Source organism: Gnatocerus cornutus, chromosome 1 (assembly GCF_029298725.1).
Source record: "Gnatocerus cornutus isolate USDA-ARS CGAHR chromosome 1, icGnaCorn1.1, whole genome shotgun sequence".
In the NCBI taxonomy this organism is placed as follows: Eukaryota; Metazoa; Arthropoda; class Insecta; order Coleoptera; family Tenebrionidae; genus Gnatocerus; species Gnatocerus cornutus.
The window spans coordinates 11183484-11206266 of record NC_142233.1 but is presented as its reverse complement, the minus strand read 5'-3'; the positions used below and the strand labels follow the sequence as shown (position 1 = coordinate 11206266).

Here is a 22783-nt window from a genome sequence, read left to right as displayed (position 1 = left end):
CTAGGCCTGGTGTGTTCCATCAAATCCCGCAACTGTTGTTATGTATGCCGGCGCTAAGACAAGCGGATCAGGTTGTACGAAGATTTTGGTCTGACGTTCATCAGCAAGATTTGGTACCTATGAATAAGCTTTTCTTAGAAATGTTAGAAGCGTACTGTAGGTAGCCTCATCATGAAAACTGCCATCTAAATTTCACAAGAAAATTGATATAAAATCAGTTTATATCATTTTTCTTGTAATGTAGTCATCCGTCATTTAGTTTTAAGGATAATTTTAGAACCAGTGATAGGCAAACAGTAGATTCCTTTTTATTTTAGCTATGGTTAGTTGTTGTACATATTGCCGAATTACTAGAACTTTATTATTATTTTGCTTTAAATTGAAATGCGTCAAACTATTGTTTCTGCATATTTTGATTTTGACGTTTACCTCATAAAATATATTTTTATTTATATTGTATATTGGATGAGTTAGATATTAGCACCCCAATTGCTTCTTTTTTTCCTAATAATATGTAACGATAAAAATCATTGTGATCATGAACAGGTTTCTTCGATGTTTTAACGTTGTCACAGATTATTTTTAAGATGCCAGTAACTACAGCACAATTTTAATGTACTTATAGGTTCATCACCACATTCTGTTACTGACTACAAGCGTAACAGTAACTATTATTTCAAGTGTAATAACATTTTTAAGTAAAACAATGTTGTCAAGAAAGATCCTGTTGTTTATTTACTATATTTTTGATGTGAATTTATAGCAATAAATAGACAATTAACAAATAAATATACGTTTATTCTTTACAAATAAAGGTAGATATTTACACCAATAATATACAGCATGTAAACAAAGATAATAACACATAAAAAAAATATGGACCTATATACTCTCCTACCCAAAGATCTACTTAATTACATATATTTTGTAACTTTGAACGTATGATACACAACGCTATATTGTGTAATATTTGGACTGTATAAATACAACACTCATTTTCAAAATGTCAGCTACTATAGTCATAGTGAGTACCAGATTGTAGACAAACGTAATCAACTAGAGAATTATCAATTTTAACAATATCAGAAAGGTAAGTAAATGAAATTGGCACAAAATCTGTCAGTCAAAATTAACAAACAACCTGAAAATTTAATTTAAGTATAAATCTGACAAGTTTGAACATGTAGTCAACTACGAAACGTGGCCGTCGTTGAGGCCTGTGATGACGTGAACTTGTTTCCCTTTACTGAGGTTGTAGACTTGCCCTGGACTGAAGGGTTCTAAGCGGGGGTGACTGTCTTTTCCCACTTTATCTGCGAGGAAATTGTCAATTAATAAAATGTACAAAATTACATGAGATCTTAACACAAGGTGTTTATAAATGTTTCTAGCATCAAGGGTGGCTCTGGAATTCCTGTCGGGCACTACTTTGCCGCTTTGTTTTCATTGTGAATATAACTATTTTGAAAATTATTTATAATGTTACTTACGTCAACGAAGTTTCTGTTTTGGTTTTGTGTCAAAATTTTTGATTTTTAGGTTTCAAAACACAACTAGAACAGTTTTCTTCTCAAAACTCACTTTGCTCTATGATTGAGGTTAACTTCTAATGTCAGTTGAAAAATCTAAACCCACATTTATAAGGAGCGGCAAATTTCTTTGACATTTCATAGCCACCCTTGATGCTAGAAACATTTATAAACACCTTGTATAACAATATTAGTATTAATTGATGGTAATTTAATAATTACATACATAGTGGCACAAGAAATGTGAAATTTATGATCCTTCATCTACAGGACGAACCCAAAATCCCAAATTTTCAGTATACGACACAACTTTAGAACAAGAATTATGAATTTTTGAATTTTATGGATAAGTCAACATTGAAACTTTGCACAAAATTACATTATAAGAATAAATGCGATATTTATAATTATGTATTTTCAGGACCAATTCGGGATTCTAAATTTTCACTAGACCACAATTACTTTGAAGCAAGAAATCGTCATTTTAAATTTTTGATGTATGACGAGCAAAATCCTGAAATTTCTACACAATTTTGACACGAAATTCGCATTTTTGAATTTTTTATTTGTTTGACGTATTTAAAATTTAAACTTTTCTGTAAATTACACCATTTGAAGCCCAAAATTCCAAATTTTTACTAGACTCTAAATTGCATAATTTACAGGACGAGCTTATAATTCCAAAATTTCAATAGACTGCACAATTTTTTAACAAGAACTGTAATTTGAATTTTTCAATTATGGCGAAGTCAAACTTTTCTCATAAAATTACAGAATTTGACAGAAGAAATGCGATAATCATAGTTCTTCATTTACAAAATTCAAATTCAAATTTATTTCCAAAATTTCAATTGACTACAATTTTGGTTTCCGAATTTGAAACAAGAAGTATAGATTTTTCCATTTTTCATTTGTATTGCGAAGTCAGAATTGAAACTTTTCTAGTAAATTGAATAATTTTGAAAGAAAAAATTGGAAATTTATAGTTCTATATACAGGACGAACTTTAAAATCCAAATTTTCCCTAGCCTGCACCATTTTAGGACACGAAATAAGAATTTTTGAATTTTTCATATGCATGATGAAATTTCTAAATTTTTAATAGATTACACAATTTTGACACAGGGAAACCGCATTTTCATTTCTGTAGCGAACTGAAAATTGAAACTTCTAACTTTTATGATTTGGAACAAGAAATACGTAGTTTTTTATTCTCCATCTACAAGACGAACTCAAAACTCCAAAGAAGTACGAATTTTTCAATTCATTGACGAAATCAAAGTTCAAACATTTCTCCAAAATGCATGATATTGGAAGAAGATGTGGGAAATTTAAAGTCCTTTATTTAGAGGGCAAACTGAAAAACACAAATGGACTGCACCAATTTGAACACGAAATGTGAATTTTTGAGTTTTTCAAAATCAAAATTCAAATTTTCCTCTAAATTCCACAATATTGGATAAAGAAATGCAAAATTTATGATTCTTCATCTAGCGGACGGCCTCAAAATTCCAAATTTTTTATAGACTACACAATTTTGGTTACAATGTAAGTGAATTTTTCATGTGTTACCGAAATCAAATTTTTAAATTACATAATTTTGGAAGACGAAATACGAGAGTTACAATTCTTTATTTAGAGGTTGAACTCATAATTACAAATTTTCGCAAGCGTACACTTTTATAACAGGAACTCTGCATTTTTGAATTTTTCTATGAAAATTTTCAAAATGTTAATGGATTACACAATTTAATACAGGAAATTTGAATTTTTCAGTTCTTCATTTGAACTGAAAACTAAAATTTTTCTTGCATTGCATAATTTGGAACAAAAAAATGCGAAATTTATGTTTCTTTACCTACAAACTTCCAAATTTTCTCTAGACGACATACTATTGGAGCAAGAAGTTATGAATTTTTTAATTTTTCTTTACATGGCGGTGTTAAAATTGAAACATTTCCCTAAATTACATAATTATAAAAAAGAAAATGCGAAATTAAGTAGAGATACTCTTTATTTACAGGACGAACTCAAAAACCAAAATTTTCAATAGAGTGGACTGCATTATGAAAAAGAAAATATGAATTTTTGATTTTTTTTTAAATGTGTATGCCAAAATCAAAATTCAAAAATCTCCAACTTGCATAATTTTGGAAGAATAAATACAAGATTTGTAAGTCTTTACTTACAGGACAAACAATAATCCCAAACTTTCATTAGACTATACAATTTTGACCCAGGAAATCCTCATTTTTTTATTTTTCATTTGAATGCCAAAGTCAAAATTCAGTCAGAATTGCGAAATGTATGATTCTTCGTTTGCAGGACGCACTCAAAAGTTTTCACAATTTTGGAACAAGAAGTTTAAATTTTTGAATTTTTTAATTGCTTGACGAACTAAAAATTAAAACTGCTCTAAAATACACAATTTTAAAAGGAGAAATGCAAGTGTGAATTTTTGTATTTTTATTATGTATGGGGAAGTCAAAATTCAAACCTTTCTCTAAATTACAGAATTTGGTAAAAGAAATGCAAAATTTATTTCTTCATATGCAGGACAAACCCTAAATTCGAATTTTTTTGAATTTTTATACAATATGTATGGTGTTCAAAATTCCAAAATTTGACTTCACATTGTTGCCACAGGAAATCGAGTATTTTAACTTTTTCTTTTGTGTAGCGAACTGAAAATTGAAACTTCTCTAAATTACATAATTTTGGAACAAGAAGTGAATTTTTAGAATTTTTCATTTGTAGGATAAACTTATTAAAAATAATGATGTCAACTGTGATAAGCTTGAAAGTTTTAAGCTAAAACAAAAAAATTAGCTTCAAAATCGCTCATTAACAGTGTACCAAATTATAAAATTTTTTTTTTTCATTTGCGGAAGAATTTAGGATTTTAAATTCCAATTTTCTTATAAAAAAATGAAATTTTGTGCAATTATTACTTTATAAGGGTGTCACTTATTAAGGGAATCAAATTTATCATTAATTATTATTAAATAAAACTTACCTGACGTATCCGCTGGAATGTATTTGGATATTCGGACCAACGGCAACGGCAAATACCCACTCGTCAACGGCATCACATCCAGCACAACAGTTTGAGGTTCAGCATCCGAATCAAAACAAACAACTCCCGCTGTCCTTCCACAAACCGCCCAAATACTTTGTTCCGCCAAAACTTCATACATTACTGATTTCGGAACATTGTTTTGTTCAAGAGAGTGACCGACGTTCTTGATTTTTAAATGTAGATGACACAGAGCGCCATCACGGCAAAATTCGCTACCTTTCGTAGGCTCAACGCTAGCTTCTAAACTATACAGAGTCTAAAACAGAGATGTTATTCACGTTGCAAAAATTCGATCAAACTCACCTGATATTCACTAATATCAAAGTAGTATTTGTACGACTGAGTGTCCTTAACACCTTCGAAATTGTACAGTAATGAGAATTCACTTTTGATAGTTGGTGCTTGCGAACTTGGTGTTACAAAAAGTTCCCACATATAATAAAAAGTTGATCCTTGAGGAATAATCTACAAAAAAAACTCCTTCAAATGGGAGGAAATCAATCGTTGATTAACTCACATGACTAGACTTTAAGTTTCGTTCCACAACTGTACAGCCCCCGTTTACAGTAAGCTGCGGTTGTTCTACGTATATGTCTTTATCGCACTGTCCAGTGACGTTAATTAGTACAAATTTTCGGTGTTGCACTGTGTGCAGTCGCCATGTTGCCGTTAAAGGAGGTGTGAAACTCAGTTTAACGACTATGGGTTTGGTCACCCATGGACAGGAAATGGATACTTGGTGGTCTTTCGTTAGTAAATCGGCGAGGACTCGCAGAGGGGTCTTGGTGCTTGTGAAAGGGACTCTTTCTCCAAGTTCGATTTCCAAAGTGGTTGTTAGAGGCTCGTCGTTTTTTAGTTGGAATGTTAGTCCGCGTGATGCTGCTAATTTTATTTTAGAATTCTGAAAAAAAACAGATAAAAGTTACGCATTTGTAACAATAAAAACGTCACAAGGAAAAATATGAGAATAGATGTGATAAAAAAAACGAAAATAAAAGAAAAAATAGAAATTTTGAACAAAAACTAAAAATAATCCAAGGAGAATACACAAACCACTAAAACAGAGGCCGAAATCTATAAAATGACGAGCTTTTATCGAGATTGCTAAATTTGAAGCTAAATGAAGATTTTTCCTACATATTTAGACGGTTGTTGAAGCTGTATTCGCATAGTTGAGCTCAAAATCCATGAAATTACAAGTTTTATTAAAATCCAACGGCTAATTCATGAAAAATCGGCAGAAATGTGCATGAAATCCGCGCAATTGTCGATAAATCCGCTAAATTTGAAGCTAAATGACGATTTTTCCTGCAAATTTTGCTGGTTTTTGAAGTTTTATTCGCATAGTTAAGTTAAAAATCCATAAAATTAAGAGTTTTTATTGAAATCCAACGGCTAATTCTGGAAAAATCGACACAATGTGCAATAAATCCGAACAATTCGTCGAGAAATAAGCTAAATTTGAAGCTAAATGACGAATTTGTCTACAGACCAAAACGAAAGGAGTTTATTAAAAATATGAGGAAAATATATTGAGATGTAAAGACAACTTCAGAAGGATGCAAACAAAATTTGGATAGAATTTTTACAGAAAATTGAGAGCTACAGAAACAAAAAATTTTAAGTTCATTTTAAATTAATATAAAGAGAATCTAAAGAAAAATTTTAGAGGGAATATTCAAAGAAAATTGATATACAGTCTACAGAAAAGAAGAAAATCCAAGAAGAACGTAGAAAACGTAAACTAAATCTGAAGAAAATTTAAACAATAATAAGTAACCGTAAGTATTTAAATCTAAAAAGAACTACGAGACTTTTAAAACTACGATTTCGAAAAATCTATAAAGAAATTATGTCAAAATTCAGTGAGATTCGAGAGAGAATTTGAGGAAAATTCCAATAGAGTCTGCGGTAAATCTAGAAAATCAAGGAGTCAATTTAAAAAAAATCTAACAAACTAAGAAAAATGTAATGTGATTTTGAGGAAAATTTAAAAGAATTTTGAGAATGAAATAAAAATCAATAAAACCTAAAGGCAAACTATAAACAGAATCCAAGCTCAATCCAAAGAGAATCTAAGAAATCTAAGGATCTAAAGAAAATCCAAACATTTAAAATTTAAACAGAATCTGAAAAATACATCTTCAGAGAATTAGAGAGAATTTGTGGCAATCTAAACAAACCTTTAAGAAAAATTTCCAAAAAAAAATGTAAATATGGGTCAAAGGATGAGAATAGGTTTGCTATAATTTTCAATTAATTTTATTTTTTCTAAAAGGTAGTTTTTTATACAATTAAAATTTAAATAGAATGTTAAAAAAACCCAAAATTAGAACGCATTTAGAGAATCTAAACAGAAATTACAGGTAACATAGACAAAATCTAAAATATCTAATTACAATTAAGAAAAGTTCCAAAAAATCTAAAGAAAATTCTAAAATGTAGAGACAATTTAGAAAATCTAATGGAGTAAATTTTAAAAGAATCTAAAGAAACTCTAAGGTAAATCTAAAAGACTTTAAAGAACGAAAAAATAAAGTAAATTAAAAAGTTTAAACTGAATCTGAGGTCAAACTAAAGTAAATTTAGAGAATCTAAGGAAAAATCTAAAGAGAAAAGAACACGACAAAATGTAGAAAACCCAAACAAAATCTAAAAAAATCAGAGAAATTTCAAAAAATTTTAATCATCTACGGAGAATAAAACATATTCTTATGAAAATCTAAAGAGAATTAAGTTTCTAAAAAGAGGCCAGCTCTTTAGAGAATGTAGAAAATTCAAACATGCCCGACAAAAATTCTGAACTGAAAATTGTTGAAAACAAAAATTCTGAAACTTTTACGAGGCTCCAAGGAAAATTTGAAAAAATCTAAACGGAATATAAAAACTGAAGAAATTGTAGAGAAAATAAAAAACAAAGACTGAGAAAATCTGAGAAAAACCGTAACAATTTATGGAAAATCTACACAAAATCTAGAAAAACTATGTATTAAGATTATATAAAAACCCAACTGGGAAGAAAAAACTCTATTAAGAATTTAAACAGAATTTAAAGAATGTAAAAAGAGAAATCAAAAAGAAGCTAGAGAATCTTGAATATCCAGAACGAACCGAGAGAATTTGAGCAACCAACCCCAAAGAGAATCTACAGCAAATTAAAAGAAGATTTAGACAATCCAAAGAAAATTCAAAGAGGATTTAGAAAGATTGAGAGAGTCTTTAAACAAAATTTAATCCCAAAAAGCTCCAAATACTTTTAGAGGAAAATTTTCGGTTGTAGAGCGTGTACTTCGGGTGTTCCTCAAGGTTCTATCCTTGGGCCTTTCTTATTTCTTCTGTTTGTTAATGATATAGGTTTAAATTTCAAATGAAACTATTGCCTATTTGCTGATGACTTGAAAATTTTTACCGTTGTTAAAAACCCAAATGATGTCAAACTTTTGCAAAAAGATCTTGATGCTTTAAATAATTGGTGCAGAGTCAATCACATGTTTCTAAATATTGACAAATGTTGTGTGATTAATTTCAGTTGGAAGATGGTCTCTACTTTACCTATTTATACATTAAATGAATGTCAAATTCAAATTAAGACAGTTGTTAAAGATCTTGGAATCTTTCTTGATAATAAAACTTTGTTTCACTTATCACTATGACCATGTGATAAGTAAGGCCAACAAAGTATTAGGATGTGTCAAAAGATGTTGTCGCGATTTCAAGAACATCAGTACAATGAAAATTCTGTACAAGACCTTGGTAAGGCCCATTCTTGAATATGGCAGTGTGATCTGGTCACCGTTTTATAAAGTTCACATCGACAGAATTGAGAACGTGCAATATAAATTTTTTAAGTTCATTAAATGGAAACTTCCAAGAGCTTTATTGTCTGACTATGATATGGCTCTTAGTTATTTACAACTGCCCAAGCTCGATCTAAGAAGACAATACATGCGTATTTGTTTTATTTTTAATATTTTAAATAATTATATTGATGCTGAGGATATTATTCATAATATCTATTTTCACATACCTTGCTATAGGAGTAGATCGGTGCCTGTTTTTCATACAGGGTGATTTTTTTAAAACGGCAGGCGTTGTAGAATTTTTATTTATGAACCGATTTCAAAAATTTAAAAAACAAATTAAATGGTTTTTAATTTACTATAAACTGATGATTTTAAAAATTTTCTAAATATCTTAGTATCTTTTGGGCGATACTCAACTTTCTTATTTTAAATTAGAACCCATATTTTTTTTTTCATAATTTGGAAGATATTAATTTTCTTGATTCAGAAATGTGCAATATGTTCTACTTCTACCAAAAATATTTTTAAAAAAATTATCAAAATTGAAAAAAAATAAGCAATAAAAGTTAATAAAATCTATTGCATGGTGTCAAATAAAAGAATGCCGTTATTGTAATGTCAAAAAGCAGCAAATAACAGAAAGGATCGGCATTTTTTTTTAAACTATTAATAACAAAAGACAATAATAATTAAAAATCAGAAAAAACAACTACTAATTTAATTAAAATACTGTTGAAACGCCATCCCGTTTTTTTCATTGCACAATTGACACCTACGAGAAATGCATTGTGCATTGTAAGGTGTAGCCCCATCTTGTTGAAAGAAAACTTGTTCTTTCTGTTATTTGCTGCTTTTTGACATTACAATAACGATATTGTGTTATTTGACACCACGCACCTAGATTTTATTAACTTTTATTGCCTAAATTTTTTCATTTTTGATTTTTTTTTTAATATTTTTTGTAAAAGTAGCACATATTACACATTTCTGAATCAAGAAAATTAATATCTTCTAAATTATGAAAAAAAAAATATAGGTGTCAATTTAAAATAAGAAAGTTGAGTATCGCCCAAAAGATACTAAGACGTTTAGAAAAATTTTAAAATCATCAGTTTATAGTAAATTAAAAAACATTTAATTTGTTTTTTAAATTTTTGAAATCGGTTCATAAATAAAAATTCTACAACGCCTGCCGTTTTAAAAAAATCACCCTGTATTAAGATTTTTAAACAAAATTATGTTAAGTTTTTTCCGATGAATATAGAGTATTGCAGTCTTGCAATGATGCAGATATTGATTTGTTTCGGTATAACTCAATGGAAGTTTTTAAGTCTAAGTTAAAAACAATGTTGTAATGTTATGTTGTGTTTTTTCTGGTTATTTGTTAAATGTATGATTATGTAATGGCTATTCGTGGCGTCAATAAATTATTATTATTAAGAAAAATTAAAAAATCTAAGAAAAAATCTAGAAAAATCAAACAAGCGAAAAATTATCAAGAGAATCTGTCTGAGAAAAACATCAAGAATATCTAGAGAATCTAATAAGATGGTCAAAAAAATAATAAAAAATTCAATTCTAAAAGATTCCAAATAATTATTATTAAAAAATCTAAAATAAATAAAAAATATAGACAAATTCCAGAGATTTTAAAGAATGGAATCTTAAGTACCTATTTGAAGAAAGAATTAAAAAAAAACTAAAAATATGGAAGAATTAAAAAACCCATGAAATTCAAAATATTCTAGAAAAATATCGATGGATATAGAAGAAATTCAAATTGAAAGAAGGATGAAAAGAAAAACTCTAAATATTAAACCAGAAAATTCAAAGAAACTTAAGAAAGTAGAAAAAATTGATAAATAGAAAGAAGGAAGAATCGACAGAAAATTTAAACCGGATTGAAATATTTGATTCAAATGAATCTAATGAAACTGGAGAAGACAGGAAGAATATAAAGATCTAGGTAGAACGAAGCTATCTACAGAAAGAGAAAATTCTACTTTCATTTTGAATAAAAATTTCGCCCGTCATTATTTTTAATATTTTATTTTTCTCCAAAGAAGTTTCTTTTTAAAGGGCCCAATATTTTTTCAAGCGTGCAGTCACCAAAAGAAAGCTCCGCAACATCGAAGATGTTAAAAATAAATAGAAAAGCGGAAAAAAGAAGAAAAAAGAAAGCAAAACAAATTTAAAGTTCAGACACAAACTTCAGAGGAAAATAGGAAATATTTTATGGTAGCATAATAACGGAATACGAGAGAAAGGGCCCAACAGCAAAATAAAAAATTCATTTCACTTACTGGTTCGATGGTATAGCTTCCAATGGTTACGATTAAATTCATAATTTGCTCAAATCCCGACAACAACGGAGCGTCCGATTTGTGCAGTCTTACAACAGGAGCCTCTTCCTTCACTTCAAAAGACAGTCGAGGAGTCAAAGGTTGAGAAATCAGATGTAAATTCTTCATAAAAACTGCCGCTTGCCCCAAAAAGTACTTTCCAATGCTACCCGCCTCTTTGCTCAGTCGTACGATATTAACTCCAGGTGTTACAACAAGAGGCTACAAACAAAGATTTCTTATTTTGTCATAATTAACACTACCGATAACTTACTAAATTATTAGCTTGGAGGCAGTGAACAAAATCTGGTTTAGGGGGAGCAATCGCACTGTCTTTACGTTTCTGTTCTGGTTGCTTGCAAACCACACTAGCACTAGCTAACTGTTTATCCTGTTTAAGATCTAAATGTCGATAAATCTGCAGCCTCTGCAACAAGGGATCCCGCGGCTTGAGATCTTTGGAGGTAAGAACGCGATTTTTACAGTATTTCTCATGCTTTCGGTTTTCTTTGATTTCCGTTTCGATGGATATTACGACACTAGTGCAGAGAATCTCGCGAGGAAAATTCGATTCAATCACTAACTCCACGTTGACGATGCCATCCTGTAGGATAACTGTTTCGTTTTTTAAGGCGACACTAGTTATTTTAATAATATCATTAAAAGGCACTACCAAAGGTTTGTCTAATGATTGTAAACACTTCCTCATTTCGTCAAAATAAGTCCATCGAATCAAAGTATCGATCTCCAGGGCCGCAGCGACGTTAGCACTCGTCTTAATAAACTTCTTCACGTCTTTCGCCTTCTTGTAACATTCAGCTAATTCAATTTGGGTCTGCGCTGAGAGCTCGTGCCATTTATCTTGCTCGAAGGTGCGGACTGCATCACTGAGAAACGCTGCTGCGGTTTGAGTTTCGCCAAGAAGAACGTAAAACGACGCTGCTTGACGCCCGATTAAGCGTGCAGAGCGGAGACGGCCGATGTGTTTGTATGTGCACATTGCTAGTTCTGCCAGTTCCTGTAAAACAGGGAAAATTACCAAGGGCAAGAATGAGGTGGTTGGGAATTTACTAAATAAGTTTTGTTGAAAGCGTCTTGAGAACAGAGAGACACTTTTAGCTTGTCTGTAGGTGATGGAGAATCGGGTGGCCCGGGATTGTCGCCCATTCCAGCGGATAAACCGACAACGATGTGCAACTGTTCGGAGGAAGGAACGCCGCCAGGCATTAAACCGCACAGTTCGCCCAATTCGCGTATCTGGAATAAGAGAGTGCCAATTTTAGGTCCTTTAGATCCTTTAACAGGTTAATGAAGAAGAAACATTAACAATCGAACATAAAACATAAATAATACATGTGTTCTGGAACACTGTGATAGTTAACAAAAAAAAACAATATTTTGTGATTTGGGTATTTTTAGATATGTAAACTAAAACGTATTCAATATACAGAGTGTAATTGTAGGAAGTCAATTTTGATTTACTTTAAAAGAAATTACTTATTATTCCAAATGAATCACCTTGTATCTTGAATAAAATAAAACTCAGCGTTGATTTTCAAGATAATCTAAAAATTTATAAAATGTATCTAAAAAGAACAAAGAATCTAAAAATATAAAGTACGAATTAAATTAAAGAACTAAAAATCAACGAGAATCTAAGAAAGTAGAAATCTAAATTCTTCCAGTTTCAATTCCTTTTTTTGTGAATCTGGATTTGTTTCTTTGGGAGTCTGTTAAATTTGTATGAAATATTTCCTTTTGGAATTTTTATCTGGAAAGACTCATTTCAAGATTTTTACTAGTAAAGATTCCGAAGGTAGTGGATTTGTTTCTTTAGAAGCTTTAAATAATTATAGTTAATTACAAAATTTTCTAAAAATAACAAGAATTAAGAATTTTAGAATGTTTTACTTGTAGCAACAGCTAAACACTCAAAATCTTCTATTAAGCTTTAAAAGTCTATTAATTTTAACACTAATTTGATGAATTTATTTCTTTATTACTTTAGCGTTTGTGTAATATGCCAAATTATAAAATTTTAGAACAAGAAATAAGAATTTCAGAATATTTCGATTTTTATAGAAACTCAAAACTCGAATTTTTCTTCTAAATACTATAATGACTCCGTCAGTTTTAACACCAAAGCAACCAAATTTTAGAATTTTTTATTTGGACAACTTAGTCTACAATAAAAATTTTAAATTAAACTCTTGTTCTTCATCAAATTAACAAAATGCTGTCAATTTATTATGGTAGATGAGTTTATTGGATATTCCAAATTGGGGATGAATTTTTAAACAAGAAATGAAAATTCTTGAATTTTTAATTTGTAGAAGAAACTCAAAACTCAAAAATTTCTATTAACGTTAGTAACTCCGTCAGTTTAAACAGTAGAGCAACTAAATTTGGTGCATTTGTTCCTTGGAAACGTTTTTTTGAGAGTACTGAATTACACAATTTTTTAACAAGAATAAAAAAAATTATAATTTTTGATTTGTACGACTAGCTCTAAATTTTTCTCATTCAGCACAATTTGTCTCGACCATACTACCACACGCGACTGTAAATAACTATTTCCTAATTTGTGTTTTAAAGATTCTCAAGTTGCTATGGAAACAAAGGTATTATAGCATCGCGTATAATGGGATACTAGAGCACTGAAAACGAATGAGGAAATAGCGAAAATAGCTCTGTTACAAGAACAAATTAGGAAAAATAGTATAACTAAAACCATCACATTGCCGCTACAGTCGTGCAATTTAAGAGCAATTTGAAGTTTCTGTTCATCTGACATTTCTATCCGTCAGTGAGATGAACACTGCAGTGTCGACTTAATTCAAGCCCAAATCTCTATAAAAGTTATGAAAGACTCACTGTGGTGTTATGGGAACAGCCCTTTCAAAAGGTATTTCAAATAGAATTTACTAAATAGAGACGACAAAACTTGCGGCGGCAATTCAACTTGAAAATGATTGAAGAAAAAATCGTATATACGTATTATTCGGAGCAGAATAGCTTTTTGTATTTCATCCAGATTGCATTGCCTCCGCTATCACCTCGGCCGCAATTGTCTGGATTCAATAAAAAAAAGCTTAATTTCTACTCCTAACAATATAATCTACTATTTCTTGGTTCGATTGGATTAATTTATTATTATAAATAATAAAAAAGAGGCAACGACACGCGGTGTTCCCAAGCGGTCACCCATCCAAGTACTATCCGCGCCCGACGTTGCTTAACTTCGCTGATCAGACGAGAAGCGGTGTTTTCAACGTGGTATGGCCGTTGCCTGTACATTAGTATGTGATCTTGGTTCAAAAGCCGTTCTTTTTAATCATGAAATTAATTTTTAGTGACTTAAGGGATCGAGACAAATTGTGCTGTAGTTTGTTGCGGACACTTTTTGAATGTTGCTAACTTCAGACCTTTCATGACAGTTGTAGTATTGGCAACGCTGCGAGTTGTTAACATAACCTACAAATTACATTTCCAGATTACATTTCTGTTTGTTAATTGCTAGGATGTCTGATATAGTAACGTTTAAAGGCAGGTGGCAAAAACGAAAATTTGCGGAAAGAGAAAATAAAAGTTTGAGTGCTTGCCGCAGTTCAAAAAATCGGTTATTGACAAAAGATTGTGAAAATTCTCTGGAAAATGCGATAGGAGGACAACTAGTGCAGATTGCGAAGTTGAGAAAGAAACTTACTTCTAATTTGGAAAAAACTTTTGCGACAACCAGGCAGCGTTGCCACATTAACCTATGTTGGCTCTTGAAGTGTCACTTTCGGATTTCTTTATTATTTTAAGAAAAAACTGTACGGTAAAATTTTTTTTTGTAAATGCTGAGTATCTTCTTAACATCTAGACAATATTATGGGAGATTTTTATAAAAATCCTAGGAAGCGTTAAAATTTTAACGGCAAAAGCTAACTTTTTACATGTAGTTTTATGACACTTTGACTTCGATTTTCTCGAAAGCTGTACGCTAGATCGATCTATAATTTTGAGGAGTTGCTGGTGTACCTCTATTCTAAAGTTCGGCAAAGTTTTATCAAAATCCTAGGAAAACGGTTACGTCGACGATACTACCTTAAACTGTAACTCCATCAGTAAAATAATAATAAGAAGAATTTATTGGATCTTAAAAATTGGAGAACTTTTGAACAAGAAATGAGAATTTTACGATTTTTCATTTGTACAAGGTGTTTATAAATGTTTCTAGCATCAAAATGTCAAAGAAATTTGTCGCTCATTACAAATGTGGGTTTAGATTTTCAACTGACTTTTGCAGTTAACCTCAATCATAAAACAAAGTTAATTTTGAAACAAAAACTCTTCTAGTTATAGTTTGAAACCTGGAAAACAGAGACTTGGACACAAAATCGTAACTGAAACGTGGTTGACGTGGGTGGCATTTTAAGTGTAGTTAAAGATAGTTATATTTATTATAAAAACAAAGCGGCAAAATAGTGCATGACAAAAATTCCAGAGCCACCCTTAATGCTAGAAACATTTATAAACACCTTGTAGAAGGAATTCAAAACTCGAATTTTTCTATTAAATATTAAATACCGTAACTCCGTGAGTTTTAACAGCACACTAACCAAATTTTGTGGACTTTATTAGTTTAGAAGCTTTATTGAGAGTGTTAAATTACAGAATTTTAGAACAAGAATTAAGAATTTTAGAATTTTAGAGCCATCAGAATTCTTTAGGATTCCTTTCTATTTTTGTTAAGATACTAGGGGATCCTTTTACAATTTGTTTTGTTCAATTTAACGAAAATTTTCGAGTTTGCAAGCATTTTCCAGGCGTATTTCCCTAGATTTTCTTGCTTGTCTGAGCTTCTGACAGATTCTTTGACATTCCCTAGGAATTTTTAAGATTCTCTAAGTTTCTTTGAAGCTGTAACGTCAATAATAACGTATTTATATAAATTAGTTCTTTCTTTGGTCCCCAAAAAATAATTCTAAAAAATTTTTCTGTTTGAGAAAAATTATTATAAATTGATAGTTTTGAAGAAATAGTCACTTAAAGTAACCACTCAAAAATTTCACACTGTGCTACCAACAATGATGGAATTTTTTTCTAAATCCATAAAATTTCCCCACACCAACCTCAAAAACGACGTAATTGTAAAATATTCAAAAAACCTCAAAAAACTCAAAAATCTGAAAAACCTTAAAAAAAATCTAGGAAGTTTCAATACTGTGACCACAAAAATGACGGAAGTAATGAATCAAGATTTAAGTTTTTCCTTCATCCCTAAAACGAAAATTTCCAAAAACTCCCTCTCCTATTGCTTCTGAATTTTTGTAAATTCTGACCTCCAATGGGTCAGTCGTGAGTAGAACTGCCAAAAATTTGAATTTTTTTAATGTCAAAAATAAAGTCAAAAAAATTTCTAAAAATTCTCTCCTTTGAAACAAATTATTGTAAATTAGCAACTCTGATGCGTTTTCACCAGAAGTTGAAAAACTTCTAAATTTTACCAGTTACTTTTTGCCCGAACTGTAATTTCATGTATCCAATTAATGGTAACCTTTGTTGAAATTCTGAACTAGAATTAACTTTCTATTGACTCACCTTCTGACTGGAATACGCCCATAGGCAAGCAGTATGCAAAGAATAATCTTCAACCGTATCAGCATTATTATGTCTTTCACAAACTTGTAAAACCTCCATGCAAGCCAGAAACAACCAACATGGCACAGCACCAGGTGGAGAACTAATTTCCAAAACTGTTAATTCTCTAGTAGTTAAATGAAGAAACGGCAAGCATCTTGAAGCCATCTACAACAAAAAACCGTCATCAAAGCCCTCAAAGAACTTGTTACAAACCTCCCAAACTTTATTTGCTTTCAACAACATTTGAGCCTGTTTTGAGAACAAATAAGCCCTTAATTCTAAAAGTGATGGGTTCTTAGAGAGCATAGAAGAGTTACTTAGTCTTAAGGCATGCCATTTTTCTAAGGGCTTCTGAAAATCAACGAGCCAATTAATGGACTCGCCTGTTATGCCATTAACTACAAACTGGGAAAAGAGAGCATCTAATTCGTCATATTGCACCAAAGCTTCTTCATATAAACCCAACATTTCCAAAACATGAGCAAGTTCTTCCTGAAATTTTACATGTATAAATGGGACAAGAAAAGGAAATATGTACTTGAAGTTGAAAGTATTGCATAAAATTCCATCCAAGCTCGTTTCTTCTTTCTCTTTGTTGTCTTATATGATCCTCTAGCCTTAACACAGCTCGTGCATATGCAACTAGTAGTAAGTGTCTTACTCGACTAACCAGACCGCGCCATGAGTCAGCTGAACGCGCTTCTACTTTCCCTGGGTTTATCACAGATATACATCTATCACCTGTAAAATTGTATGTTCTAAAACCAGTTGCAGAAAGCCCTATTTCCAGCACTAGTGCTGGAATTGGCCTCTGCAACGAGTTTTACATATTATTTTCTATTTTACGTCTTTTATTTCGAATTTGGCACAATGAAGATATAAAAATAGTTCCAGTATTCAAAAAACGATTTTTAGTGACTTTTCGTTTTGTCACCAAAAATCGTGCTGTAATGCGCCATTCTTAAAAGATTTTTAGTGACTTCTCATTTCAGCACGATTTTTGGTTTCAGAATGCTTCTAACAATGATTCTAATGTCTTATTATAAAAAATACGATTTTCTTTACAAAAAACTGAAAAATTTGAATAGAATGAACCTTGTTTTGGAGCAAAATCAGTGCGAATTTTATCCAGTACCGTCGTCCTGGGTAACAACTTGTTACTACGTTTCCCGTCATAATTTTCTACAACCACTACTAAGAAATCTGATATATCCTTTGAAGTTAGCTCTTTCAACCAATTTTCTATGTCATCTCGAATTGATGTTTTATACACATCAACATCCTAAAACTCCAAAATTGTAATTCTGCGTCACTGTTTTACCGAGACTGTTACATTGCATTCTGTCCAGTAAATATGAAACAAAGGTTGTCGAATTAGGTCCCATTGATTTCCTTTAGGCAGTGCAGCCGCACTAAACGGCGCAAAATTAGCCCCAATGTGCACTGAACGTACTGGACGCCCCCCTGACCGTCTCCATTCACAGGAATCTTGAGGTAAAGCTTGAAACAAACTGTCTTCTATCGTGGAAAATACCTCCAATTCACCTGCGCCTATTAATAAATTCATAGAATTGCGTTGTTTTATGCATGATGAGACGTACATGTAATTAGCGGTCGTCTGTCAGTGGGTGAACCCTCTTCAATTACTGTACCATTCATGACTGGACTTCGAGTTTTATCCAGGGGGCAGAAAGAAGGTCATTGTCAAAATTTACTGTATTTTGGTAATTCTTCACTTGGACTTTACGGTATCTGCTAAAACGGGCGTCTTCATATTCATTTGTTAACCATCAAGTGTGAACAACAGAAATAAATAACATCAATATGAATCTGACAGATGATTAAACACCCCAAAATGTGTTGTCATTTTTTTGGTGAGTTGTCATACCAACTTGACGGAGAGTAAATACCAAGGTTAAAGTAGAGGACGCGTTCAGTTTGCGCGCGGAAAGTTCGAGTTTGAACTGCACGCTTAAAATCAGTAAAAATTAGTAAGAAATTTATTTCTGACTAAAAACCGCTAATTAAGTGGTCATTATTTACTCATTTAAAATAAATAAATCACTCTGTTTTTCTTCAGGTATGACTTTCTAAATACGAATAAAGATGTACTATCGCGGAATCGAAATTTCGAACATCAAATTGATTGATGTTTAAAAATTGTAAACTGTCCTTTGATTTTATAACCTTAAAATTTATAAACTGCACAGCAAGTGTCAGAAATTTACTTTAAATGTCAGTCACAATGACAATAAAGCTTGCTTTACATTGCCATGTCAAAAAGTGATGTTCGAAATTTTGATTCCGCGATAGTAATAATTGTTGTCACTGTATTTTTTAAAACTTTATTTACAAAATGTAATTCCTCAAAAATTAAGTTGGTTTAGATTGCTAATGTCCACTGCCTTGACAGTATTACTTTATTTTAAGTTGAAATCTTAATGAATTATCCACATTATTCTCTGGATTAGCTTTGGAAATGGCGTGTAGAGTAGTAAAGATTGGCATCATAATTTGACATTTGTCTTTTTGACATGTAATTTGCTGTGTATTAAGGTTACCTAATTAATTAGTGCAAGGCCCTAAATATGATAACTTTAAAATGTTTTTCAAACTTTAATAAATTTCTAACATTTTTAAGGAGGGGGTATTTTGAATTTTGATTCACTGCACAATCCCAGAGTTTTCAAGTTTTTAGATGTAAAATTTTTGTTAGTGTTTTTTTACCCCGGTGCATCCACCATTTAGAATAATAAATAATAATTTTATGATTAAATAAAAATCCTTTTGAACCAAGATCACATATTAATGTACAGGCAACGGCCATACCACGTTGAAAACACCGTTTCTCGTCTGATCAGCGAAGTTAAGCAACGTCGGGCGCGGATAGTACTTGGATGGGTGACCGCTTGGGAACACCGCGTGTCGTTGCCTCTTTTTTTTAATTATAAATGCAACGAAATATAATAATTATGTAGGTCTGCCCTATGTCTCTTTTTATTATTTACAATAATAAATTAATTCAATCGAACCAAGAAATAGTACATTATATTCTTAGAAGTAGAAATTAAGCTTTTTTTTATTGAATCCAGACAATTGCGGCCGAAGCGATAGCGGAGGCAATGCAATCCGGATGAAAAGCTATTCTGCTCCGAATAATAGGTATACAGGTGTCCCAGAACTCGCGCCCCAGAGGACAAGGAAGGGTGCCGACAGCAATACAGATGGTAAATATCGAATCAAAAATTTCGAGAAAGCGTAAAAAATTAACCAAAACCGAAAGCTTATTCTAGAAGTGAAGCAAAAAGCCATCCCAATTCCCTAGGCAACGAGAGGAAAATGTTCATCAGGCCAACTTTATTCTTTTTACAACATTTAATACCAGAATATAAAAGGGTAAAATAATACAAAAAAATAAACTATTGTTTGATCGATATTTCCCTCCTCTGTAATCGATCAATGTCTATTTGCATGATTGGTTAATCTAGGTGTCGGATAAAAGTCTTCAAAGGATGAACTTTATAGAGAAATGGTCAAATCTTCATTAGCATTCATTACTGGTTATCGACGAAGATCTCTGTTATTGTTGATGAAAAGCTATCGCTGGAAGAAGAAGACCTTTATTGACGGCTTATTTTTGGCACATTGTTACAGACTTCTAGTGGTGGTGTCACGTGATGCATATGTGCTTTATCTTGGCCTCTTTTGTTAATAATGTATGAATTACCTTATACTGTCATAAAACTGTAATCCCTAAAGTGGCCTTGCAATTTCTAACATTGACAGGTATGTAGCTATAACAATCAAAATGCCCAAAAACTGTTTTTGACCATGCATACTCAATGTTATAATGAAAATGCACGCCTTTGCAGGTGGTAATTTGCATCTGCTCTAAAGGCGCGATTCCACTTGCTTGGTCTAGCCCAGACCAGACCAGACATCCAAGATTTTGAGAGACGTTTTTATAACTTTTCAGTCCCTTTCTGCATAGTCAGAGGTGCAATTGCATGTTAATGTTTTATTTTATGTTTTAAACACAGAAAGGGGCTGAAGAATTATAAAAACGTCTCTCAAATCTTGGATGTCTTGTCTGGTCTGGGCTAAACCAAGCAAGAGACAACAGCACCCCTTATATCTCCTATACCGTGGTTAGTTTGTGTAAAATTAACTAAAATTAAGGTATTCGACTCTGTTCCCCTACAAAGCCCAAAAAAATGTACAGACTGTAAAAAGAAAAATTAAAGAGAATACGGATACCAAAGAGAAACTAAAACGAAAAAAAAATAAGATGAAAAGACTTAAGAGGTTCTAAAGAAAATTTGGAGAATTTAGAAAAGACATAGAAAGTCTAGACAAAATCCAAGAAAATCTAGAAAGAAATTATAGACAATCTAAAGAAAAATCACTATAAACCACTAATTGTCTTTATCTAGAGCCTTAACAAATTGATAGACCAACCACAATTTGACATTTATCATATAACGATTGCACTAATTAACTATATCTCACTTTTTTAAGAATCAGTTTCGCCATTCGTTCGCGGTCTTTAACAACTTTAAGAGTGTTATAATTATGAAAAATCGATAAAAAACAACACAAGACAATAAAACAATGAAACTTGCGCTTTTTGCGTCATTAAATATTCGAACCGTTCATTCCCGCTCAACTATCCCCATAATTACACGCTTCCACCGATCACCCATGCAATCCATAAATCAATACCACCAACATTCTTATAAAAGCGACTTCAGCTGCACCACCTCCCATTAAAATGTCGGCCAAAGACAACCTCAAATACGTCAAAACCATCTTCAAACTCAGCAGCTACCTGCCGAGTCACAAAACTCCTCGCACTTTCTTCTTCAAACTCATCTTAACGCCAATAATGTCAACCTTATGCCTCTTCGTCGTGTTCAAATTTCGCGACATGCACCACGACATCTTCGAAATCGCCACCATCTTCGAGTCTCTCTCCACCCACGGCCACGTCTTCAGCCGGAAACTCGCTGTTTTGAAACACGCGGTGTTGATTGAGGAGTTGATAAACGACAGGCGTTTCTTCTGGAGGTACGACTTGTTCGGGGAGGTGGTAAGTGCAGCGTTTGGGCGGAAGATGTCCACCAGGAACTTGATCATCAAGAGTTTGAGTGCCATCAGCGTGCTGATGTTGGGGTACTTTTACTTGACGCCCGTTTTTGTGAGAAGCGTGGAGTTACCGCAAGCGAGTTGGCATCCTGGAAATGGAGGGGTTTCCCGAGGGATCATGTACTTTTTGCAGATTTTGTGTTTGTCAGAGAGCATCCCCGTGGCGGTCATCATCGACGGGACGTTTCTTCTGATGTGTGGGGAGATGGAAATTCAGTTTGTACTCCTGAAGAAAACTCTTCAGAGTGTTCGGATTGGTGGAACCCGTGAGGACACTTCTTACCGAAAACTGAAGATGTGTTCAAGGTACCACGCGTTTCTGCTACAAGAGCACGATAAAATGAAGAAGATTTTCTCCGAATTTTTCCTACTTCAATTCTTGTTGTCGATCGAGGGGCTCTGCATCGAAATTTTCGTGATAAATAAGTGAGTACCGTTGGTAATGACGTTTCGTACAGTCAGTCTTTGGTTGACATCAGGGCTACCAACATCTCAGTGAAAGTTGTGACCTTTTTTAGACTTCTTGGAGTGATAAGAGAGTGAAGAAGACATTTTTTTTTAGGGCGCAGACTTGGGGACAGTTTACCATCGCGGCGATTTATATCGCTGGTATTATCATGCAGAGTTCTTTCACTTTTCTTTCAGCGAGTAATTTGGAGATCGAGGTGAGTTTAGTGCGTTTTTGATAGTATTTTTGCCCTAGTTACACAAATGACTGTTGACGGATTTTAGATCCTTTGAATTTTGAAGAATTGCGAAAATTATTTATAACGTTCTTCAATTCTCTTGATTTATAGGAATGTGTAAAATCTGCATAAAATTACTAAATTATTCAAAGTTAATGCATTTTTTAGATCGTGTTCTCAAATTCTTCAGAGTAAATTTTTTTTAGATTTTTTAAATAACAATTAACCATATTTTTCAAAAAATATTACAAAACAAATTGTTTTTTACAAAATTTTAGATGAATTTTGGCCTTTAAAGATGGTGCCATTTTGCTGTCAAATTTGAGATTTCAAAATTAAGATAAAAAATTGCATAATTATCCCTAAAAATCAGGTTTTCTGAAAATTTTACTCAAATTTTAAATTTATATGTATAAAGGGGTCATCTTTAAATCAAAATTGGATTTTTTAATATCAAAACTTACAAAATGATATAAAAACAACTTTTTGTTTTAAATTTCCCGCATCAATTTCAAAAGTGGCGCCATATTTGTGTCAAATTTGGAATTTATTAAATCAAGTTTTTTGAAAT

General features: G+C 32.0%; 2 protein-coding genes and 2 non-coding genes across 7 annotated transcripts in view; 2 read left to right on the top strand and 2 right to left on the bottom strand.

Annotated features, from left to right (window-relative positions):
* The window catches only part of ERR (estrogen-related receptor), a 61346-nt gene extending 60557 nt beyond the window's left edge, over window positions 1–789 (top strand). For all 4 annotated transcript variants that reach the window (XM_088033458.1, XM_088033466.1, XM_088033449.1 and 1 more), the window contains exon 8: window positions 5–789. In XM_088033458.1, the coding sequence (XP_087889584.1) occupies window positions 5–164 (160 nt within the window). In that variant the 3' untranslated portion in view covers window positions 165–789. The remainder of the gene's footprint in view (window positions 1–4) is intronic.
* SIDL (SIDL trafficking protein particle complex subunit 10) lies at window positions 778–18279 on the bottom strand. The gene is made up of 13 exons (XM_088033433.1): window positions 17983–18279; window positions 17715–17932; window positions 17477–17663; window positions 16920–17122; window positions 16595–16873; window positions 16340–16546; window positions 11825–12010; window positions 11028–11771; window positions 10715–10975; window positions 5126–5509; window positions 4912–5073; window positions 4546–4864; window positions 778–1313 (listed from the first exon to the last, which is right to left on the bottom strand). The coding sequence occupies exons 1-13, from the start codon at window positions 18038–18040 to the stop codon at window positions 1192–1194; spliced, it is 3330 nt and encodes a 1109-aa protein (XP_087889559.1). The 5' UTR covers window positions 18041–18279; the 3' UTR covers window positions 778–1191.
* On the bottom strand, window positions 13925–14043 carry LOC148180377 (5S ribosomal RNA). The gene has a single exon (XR_015771739.1). It is a non-coding gene; the product is annotated as a 5S ribosomal RNA (ribosomal RNA).
* A 917-nt stretch (window positions 18280–19196) lies between the features above and the next one.
* On the top strand, window positions 19197–19315 carry LOC148180375 (5S ribosomal RNA). The gene has a single exon (XR_015771742.1). It is a non-coding gene; the product is annotated as a 5S ribosomal RNA (ribosomal RNA).
* The last annotated feature ends 3468 nt before the right edge of the window (window positions 19316–22783 follow it).

What these genes read in the sequence shown, in the direction of transcription:
- SIDL (XM_088033433.1), bottom strand. Translation starts at nt 18,040, where the DNA reads ATGAATGGTACAGTAATTGAAGAGGGTTCACCCACTGACAGACGACCG. An exon ending in CAGACGACCGCTAATTACAT is followed by an intron (nt 17,933 to 17,982) that starts GTACGTCTCATC and finishes ATTTATTAATAG; the next exon opens with GCGCAGGTGAATTGGAGGTA. An exon ending in GAAGCTATACCATCGAACCA is followed by an intron (nt 5,510 to 10,714) that starts GTAAGTGAAATG and finishes GTTTTTTTTCAG; the next exon opens with AATTCTAAAATAAAATTAGC.